The sequence below is a fragment of the Chlamydotis macqueenii genome, chromosome 3 (genome assembly GCF_036417535.1).
Source record: "Chlamydotis macqueenii isolate bChlMac1 chromosome 3, bChlMac1.mat, whole genome shotgun sequence".
NCBI lineage: Eukaryota > Metazoa > Chordata > Aves > Otidiformes > Otididae > Chlamydotis > Chlamydotis macqueenii.
The window spans coordinates 81,925,569-81,934,355 of record NC_141558.1 but is presented as its reverse complement, the minus strand read 5'-3'; the positions used below and the strand labels follow the sequence as shown (position 1 = coordinate 81,934,355).

The window sequence follows — 8,787 nt, the reverse complement described above, 5'->3', positions numbered from 1 at the left end:
TGATGAAAATATAATCTAGTTCATGAAATCTTTAAACACAACTTTATATTTCAGCAGTATAGTTATCCCTGGCGTGCTCCGGGCTCCAGGAATGTGCCACCCTGGGGGCCGGGCCCCGAGCCTGCGCCAGGCCCAGAGCCGGTTCAGCTCCTGGCAGCCGGCGCGCCGAGGGGTCTCCCACCCAGACCCCGCCGTGCCAGTGAGATGGCTGCGAGTTTCTGGGTGTTGGTGTGACCTTTTTAAAGCTGTAAACGCTTTGCTCCTCTGCCTACGCCATCTCGACACAGCGAGGGACCACAAACGAATTTGGGACTGGGGCAATTTCTGTACAAAGAGAGGAAGCTGCTGGAAGGAAGAGCGTGGGCCTGCTACGCCAGAGCTCACCTCCCCGCCTGCAAATGGACCGCAGAGGCTGTTTCTCCGCACAGGGATTTGAGAGGCACGGTTCAAGGAAGAAATTTCTGTTATAATTACGCAGCCGCATTCCCCTCAGCTGGAGCCCTAAGGAATTAGCAGCTTCTCTGCCTCAGATAGCATGTACGCTATTTAGGGTAGCGAATCGGTACCGTTGGCATTTAATTGTTACCTGCGAGTTGTGAGACCACTGTTGAAACAGAAATGGGAGGTGTTGCTTTTAAACTCATTTTCTTTTTTAACTATCAAAGGCACTCTACACAAAGCTGCAGCAACTTCAGCGACTGTCTTGGTTGCGCACCAAGGATTTCACTGAGAACATGTTAGAGGGAATCAGAAAGCAGAGAAAAGGTCACAAATAAGCACCTTAGGAACAATGAAAGCTTTTCTCCATGTAGCAGTGGGAGAGTTGCTAGTAAAACTGAAAAGGTATTAATCAGAAGTGGCTATAAATCCTCTGGAGTTTTGCTCTTATAAAACTCCTCAGAGAAAGTCTTGAAGGAAATGCAGGTCAAAGCCCAAAAAAGCTCTTGATCAGAGATTGCTGGAGGAAAATCTTCCCAGATGCCATTTAATAGGCAGCAATCACCCCAGGAGTGGGAAAGCCAAGTACGCTTGAAACATGGTTGCAGTTCCTAATAGGCCTTGTCACACTTAAGGCACTGCAAGCTCCATCCAACGAACAGCTGAAGCTGGCTGGCGATTCATAAAGCCAACAGTTTAAAGTTTATTATGATGAAAGCACTTAATGACAGCCATCGCTAGGGGCCCATCATTTATAAAGCTGTGCTGAGTATTAGACATGTAGCATGACCACCAATTTTATGTCACAATTGCTACCATAAAATGACCTTTGGTGATTTTTACTGCATGTGGTGGACAGCTCTTCTTTTACATTAGTGCTCTGTGGCTTTTCTTTGCAGACTATTATGCTGTCTAAAGCTTATTTGGCACTGTCGTGAGTCTCAACCCTTGTTATTACCCCGAAGGCCTGTCTAAAGGAAAACTCTCATGTTCTATTATAGCACTCCAATAATTTACAGATCTTACCATCCTTGGTTAGCGTCATAATTTAGTGCAGATATTCCTTCATTGTTACCATGCTTAATAAAATCCCTCTGTTTCTACAGACTGCACTAAATTTCCTATCCGGGCCACTAAAATACATATGCTCTTATTATGGAGACACAGATAACGGGTTTTAATTTTCTGTTGTCAACTGAAAAGAACAGTAAGTAAAAGCGGTGAGCAGTAGTTAACCTGGGAGAAATCTCCTTAAAGCCCGAGGTATAAATGCTAGACTTTGCACAAACACAGATGTAATTTTAGTGCATAATGCACAAACATACATTTGCATGTGAACAATATTACTTAATTGTCTTTCAATTTTTAGACCTACTTTGTATACTTAGGAAGTGTTTGAATATACCAGCACTTTACTGTCCTGATGTAAAGCATTACCAGTAAAGTGGTCTGTCCATGCTACAACACCTTTAAATTGTATATATAATTTTATAAATGATATAAAATCTGTTTCTAGTCCATGAAAAAACACACTAGCATCGCACACTGCAATCTTGAAAGGATTTAAAATATGTGATTTCTGCTGGTACCTACTGTATTGGGTTTTATATAAAGCTTTTTTCAATAAGGTAAATTGTTACATGACAAACTCATCTTCCACCATTATCATCTGCTGTTTGTGTTTAACAACAGGAGTCCTGGTCTAACAAAACTGTTGTAATGGCTGTACAAATTACTCAGCTGAAAGCTTTTCACCAAACCAAACAGTATTAATCAGCAGTTCTTATGAAGGTGCTAATTAAAAACAATTTTCTTCCTCAGTTTGCAATACTAAGCCATCTTCATTTGCACAGTTTCCAATATACAGCTACTGTATACACTCACACTTCAGGGCCTCTATTAACTATTGAATCTCCTATTACCTATTTTATTACATTCCTGTCTCCCAAGTTTAGAAGCTTGTTGACATTTCAGAAGTCACAGCATGATATGTTGAATCATTTTAAAAGTACATTAATTGAAGTCAGAGTCAGGAAAATATAACAGGTCTTTTAGCATGCAGGCTTTGGCAGGGCACAACGCAGGCTGAACGTTCAAATCCTTTTCTGCTAGCATAACCCATCACCCAGGGGCAACATTTTACCACTGAAGGGGGACGGTGCCTAATGCAGAGAACCTTTTCTTTTCCTTGTTTTTAATAAGCAGTCTTCTACAAGTGACACTGTGTTGGTTATCTGCAGGGAAACGCATCCCAAATAAAAGATACTTTCTGTTGCTGAAGGCCTATCGCTCCTTCGCTGTCATCAGCCACGACAGCTCTTTGTTTTTGGGGGTTTGGCATCTGTTGAATTTAACCCAGATTCGAGGGTCAAGATGTTTCTTCTCAGGCTGTGGAATGCCATCTGGACTACTGCTCCGTGCATCTTCCCTCTGCGCTTTCCACACACTTTACGCACAAGAAGACAATGAAGACCCAGTGCTGCTGTTGGACAGAGATGGAAAATATCCAGCTTTTACCCAGCTACAACAATATGCCGGGCTTTTTGGCAGCAGGCCAGCTGCTGACTAAGCAAGGAGATTTAATAGGCTAAGCCCTTTAAAAATGGGAAAGAAAAGTTAGGTTTGTTACATTCAGCTGTTTGAACAGAGTCCACAGGTCGGAGCGGGAGACAGATCTTACCGAGGAGGTGCTGCACTTCGTCTCACAAAATCTGGGGTCAGTTCTAGAGCGTACTGGCTGCTTTCTAAATGGCTACAGGCAAATGAGACAGCAATGCTGTCTGTGCCTCAGGTTCCCTTGTAAGGGGGACCCCGTTTATTTAAACATTCAGCTTCAAATTCACTAAGTCATGTATTTGCTTTCTTTTAGCTTTATGGGTTTTCGCATCAGGGTGCCTTCGTTTTGGCTGGGTTACGTAAGTGCTGTTGCAGTGCAGATGGGAATAATATTGAAAACCAGCTTTTAAAAGCATCCTTCAAAAGATGCTGGTGTGCTTATGACCGATGTTAGGCTCCTGATTTGTGATAGTGAAGGGATGACAAACCATTTTAATCAGACTCAGGAGAATCAAAAGATAGAAAGCAATGAAATTGTCTTTCTGAGTTAACAACACGGGATGACCACGGCGCGCAGAAAACAGTTCAGATTTAAGTGCCAGCATACACTGTCCTAGCACCCTCCACCAGCATCTTAAAACACTTCACAAGAGTTACAGAAATTTGCAGTTTGGCATCACTGTTCACTTCCCGTTTTAAAGAAGAAAACCACGCCTAAAGAAATCCAGGCTTAACTATGCATTTATGATTTCTCCTGGGAAAAGCCAAGAGACTGGGCTACTTGTCTCTCACATTAGGGAGAGCGGGTGAAAAACTGTAACAAAACGCTGCCCTGTCTGACTTGCAATGTGTTGCTGCCTTTTCCCTCTTCCCCCTGCCACATCAGCTGTGCCACCTGCCATATCAAGAGGTGAATCAAAAGCTCCACCCACTGCATCCTCTTTTGTTCAGGAAACAGTGAAGGAGAGTTGTAATGGAGATATAACACTTGATGAACCCTATGCAGCCAGGCTCAAGATGTAGGGATGGTTTTCACGGGGGGAACAATTTTAATCCCGCTTCCCTCCTCACGCAAACATGTAGCCATTAAGCCACAGGCAAAATGTGAATGACTTGTCTAATAAGGATTTTGCAGCTGGACTGGTACCTGGGGTAGTAAGTTCTCCTACCTCACCTCACATTCTTAAGACATTTTTCATTTCAAATAAAACTTATTTCCCAAATGGAAAGATTTGTGCCATTGTTCCAGAATGCTATCAGATAAGGACTAGTTTGTAATTTTTAAGAAAGCCTTTGCCAGATCTCACAGCAGGAAATGGAATCTTTTTTTCTTGGTCTTTTATATTTCACAGATCACAACTCACTGCCAGGGGCAGTGGCTGCATTAGGGCTGTACCCAGGGGGATGGCTGTCCACAAGAAGATCATTTCTCTCTGCCATTTTTCTCTGCAAAAGGAGGCAGATGCAATGTTGCTTTAAAAACTACCAAGATACGTGAAGGAAAACTTCCATCAGCCTAAGATTTCTGTTCTCGGTGAAGATAGCATAGCTCTTGCCCAGTGTCATTCATCTTCGAAGTGCTTTGCAAACACAAAGTAATTAAGCTCAATATTCGGTGACAGAACACATTAAGCTGTATCATTAAAAATACACCAAGTATCAGAGACTAGTTAAAGCACATCGCATGAAAGGCTCCGAAACATTTTATAAGCATGATTTGATAAACTGCCTAACTTTTTCTTAGCAAAGATATTTGATGTTTTAATACACAGTGTATTTTTATTAAAATGCATCAAGTCCCTACTAACGTGAGGGATGCCTCTGAAAAAGAACACTTTTAGTGCCTCACATACAGTCAATCTGTGACTTTTCAATACGCATTTTAAAAGAAAAAAATCAAGAAGAGAGCTTGCTTATATACCTCTAAAAATATCTACATGGACCAAACCTGCAAGCACTTATGTAGATGAGTAACTTTACTGCCTGTGGAGCTCCAATGTGAGTTTGCAGGATGAAGCCTAAATGCATCTTTGGTAAACAAGCCATCAATTACACACTTTAGGGATGGCAGCACCTGTGCAAAGCCTTCAACTCAAACGACAGACACTAAAGAAATAAAAAGCAATTATCAGCTACTAATTTGAGTAAAACTGTTTTCTTCTTAGAGCTAAAAACACAATTTTCAGTGACACAGGTTCGATTTCTGGCAACTAACAATCTTTATTAGATTATTGTACAGCAGGCATTCAAGCCATCTCCAAAATAAAAGGATTACAAATTTTAACATTTCACTATTTTTCACACTCCTTTGTTGATGATAAACATTTCCTTGTACATGTTTTTACAGAAAACAAAGGCACTGCTGTGTGGGACAAACAGAACAAAACTAATAAAACTAAAGCCACCTTCACAGAATTTTAAATTATTCCTAAATGCTTTTGCTTTCTTACTAGACAAGTATCTTCCAACGAGAGTGTGAATATGAAACTCATACCAGCTATAGGGGAGACATACTACTCAGTTCTACGATAAATGGTTGGTTTGCATTGCCCCTGGTCTTTATCTAACACTGAGAATAGGCTGCTTTTTATCAAAAGAGGAATAAATTGCTGTTATTGTGATGTTAGCCCATCACTTGGCATTGCAATTCAAGTTTTTGTGAGAAAGAAATGTATGATCTAACTGCGACTTGACCTATGCCTTCTGAGATCCATCTAGGTGCTCTAATGGAGCATAAAAAGTATTGAATACAAGGACATGCAAACTGGTAGTGAAGAAATTTGTTTGAGAAGAAGAGCTATGAGAAAGGGACTTTCATGAGCTCGTGGTTTACATGCTGTCCAGTTTGTTAAATATGGAAGAACGCTTATAGCCAAACAGCAATTCTTTTAATTAATGTATTTCCGCATGATTCTCTCCACTTCCTTGCACCTAGTACCTCCCTCTCTCAGTCATGGTCTCTGCTTCTCTCTATTTTTTTCATAATTTAAAAAGGGTTGTGGTTTAAGAAACTGTACAGGATTCTTTAAAGATCCAGGTTGTTTTTCTGAGAAGTCTTTAAAATGCTCTATTAAACCGTTAAGAAAATAAAAAATTGCTCCAGTTCCTTTGTAGGATTTTTATCTTTCCCAGTACAAGAAAAGTCACATTAAATGTTTATCAAATACTTGGGCCACAATATATCACAATATAAACTAATTCAAGGGAGAAGGCTTGATTACACTACAGAATCCTTTAGTTGCTATAGTGTTTCTCGGAATTTATCAGAAAAGGTCTTTTTTTTAAACAGCGATTTCTAGGATAGTAGCATTTAGATTTTAGTCCTGATAAAGGCTCACTTTCCATTCATAGTCAGAACCTAAATGTGCTCTTCTTGTACCTAAACAGATAATAAGCACTCAGCACACTCCCCCTTCTTGACACAACACACTGAGACTAATCACACATAATTGGAGAGGAGGAGCAGAGGGGCTGGGCAGGCTATTGTGTCCAAAGGACAAATGGTCAGTTTATGAGGCTTTTGTCTGATGCATAATTTCTTATACATCTCCAGGAGGAAAAGTCCTGCTGGAAAAAAAACATATATACATGTATATATATAAAAAGCCTTCAACACTGAAGCAAATGAGGACATTTCAATCATGGACAGAAAAAACAACAGTGGAATTAAAAAAAAAAAAAAGGCAGAAAAATCCAAGCATTTAATAGGTGCACTTTTAAAGGATCTTAAAACAACTGTTTCCTTACTAATTAAATGTGAATGCAATTACTACTTTACAACCAGTTATATAAACCCATGAAGTATATTATTCAGGTATTTTCAAATACACCCTAAAAATAACATTTAAAGAGATTAGCAAAGTGCATGCAAGTTTAAAGGCACAAAAGAGAAGGAAACCAGGGTTACACCTTTGTTAATGTATACATGTGAAGCCTGATCTGTTTCATGCTGGAATATAATTGGAAAAATATGTTCTAAAATGATACAAAAAAAAGATGTCTCAACATTTACACACTGTGAAACAAACCACGACATCTTCCTTAGCATTTAGATTAGAAATACTTCTCTAATGATGACTCAGGAAAAAAAAACAGGAGGAACCAAACTCTCCCAATTCCAGACCATCCACATACATAAAATAATTTTCAGTGGTCCACCTTAAAGTAAAAAAAATTGTTATCTTCTATCTGTGTTTGGTTAAAACGAGAAGAAAAGGGTAATGGAGGTTTTCCTCATATGTATCTTTTTCTTCTTTTTTCAACTGCAAATAAAAAATGGATAAAGTGAGCAAACTGTATGAGAGGATTTTAGAAATATCTACCGTTCTTGCTTAACTATAGTCCTTAGTGCAAATGATACTACTAAAGATTAAACATTTAGTAACTACAAGAAGAAATCTTAAGGTCAAATACTATCACAGGTATGGAACAGTATGTCAAATACTATCAGGAGTTGGCCAGAGTTTGTAGACAAACTAATTCATGCAATAAATAGTTGAACATTACTTTAAAAAAATGTGAGGTCCCAAATTGCTCTATTATATAAATTATATTCAAGTGAGACTTAAGGCCTGAATTAAATCCACTAAGCGAGGAACTTCAGAACAAAGGTTAAAAGTTTATCCCTGAGCAGTTCAGCTATCGCCGTATATTTGGCATTTAAGATCAACAACTGCTATACCATAATCTTACCTGAAGGTTTACAGAATTGCAAGCTGCTTTCCAAGGCTGTAATGCACATCTTGATAGGCTTATTTATTAATTCTGTTTAATTAAAAAATTTCTTATTGTAAGAGAGAATTATAACCTAATAATCAGGGTGGTACAATTCCAATTGCTAGGGATAATGTTACATGTGCACTTCCGATCTATACTAGAAGAATATATTTCTAAAAAAAAATATGAACGTTTTTCTTAGGTATTCCGGATAAATGCAATTTAAAACACACATATATATTAAACTGAAGTATGTGGAAACTACTCATACATATTACATTTTGTAATTACCTCACATAAAAATATTTGCATATTTTTACACAAGTCTAAGGAAGAAATGTAAAAAGAAAAAGCGCATTTAGCCAAGCCTGATACAAATGACCCCCCGACCTGAAATACTGCATTTAAAGCCAGAACTCTTCTTATCCCCTATTGTTTTGCCTTTATTTCCCTTGCTGTGCAGTAGGATGTTAGTTGGTCCGTGTCACAACATTGCTCATGTTATTTAAACAAAGGCCTTTTCCATATCATATTCCTCAGCTGCAAAGCGACTCTGTGTAAGCTACTGTCTATGAGCAATTAACACACTTTTCCTTTTCCATAGCGGAACAGAAAGCTGATCTATTCTTTAAATTCTAATCCACTTTACTAAGAAGTGTTTGCATATCATTACTAAAGTAACGACAATCTGCTTCCCAAGATCTCGAACTTTACCACAGGTGGTTCACAGTGTTTGCACAGGATGGCCCACCGGTTTTGTGCTACCCTGGCAATTTCTGGGTGAAGAAAGCTTGTATTTTATTTGTACCTTAACGTTTTTATCCACTTCCCGATTTCAATGAGCCACATATCTACCGAAAGAGAGGCTGGAAAAGGAGGATGGTACGTGCCCAACTGTATTTTCCTCTCCTTGCTTATTTGTTGGGCTCCACTTGTCGGAGTGGAGAACCAGAGCCTCGTTAGGAGCTGGGAACGCTGAAAGGCAGCCCGGCTGGAGAGTCCGGAGCGCAGAAAAGGGGAAAAACTCCCATTTCTACGGACACCCCTACAGCCCGGCTGGATGTGGGTCGGCGGACC

The 8,787-nt window shown here is 39.4% G+C and overlaps 1 protein-coding gene across 1 annotated transcript in view; it reads right to left on the bottom strand.

Moving 5' to 3' along the window:
• Nucleotides 1-5,194: 5,194 nt before the first annotated feature.
• Nucleotides 5,195-8,787, bottom strand: part of CAMKMT (calmodulin-lysine N-methyltransferase) — a 220,070-nt gene continuing 216,477 nt past the window's right edge. The window contains exon 11 of the mRNA XM_086743713.1: nt 5,195-7,256. Coding sequence (XP_086599839.1) covers nt 7,179-7,256 — 78 coding nt within the window. The 3' untranslated portion in view covers nt 5,195-7,178. The remainder of the gene's footprint in view (nt 7,257-8,787) is intronic.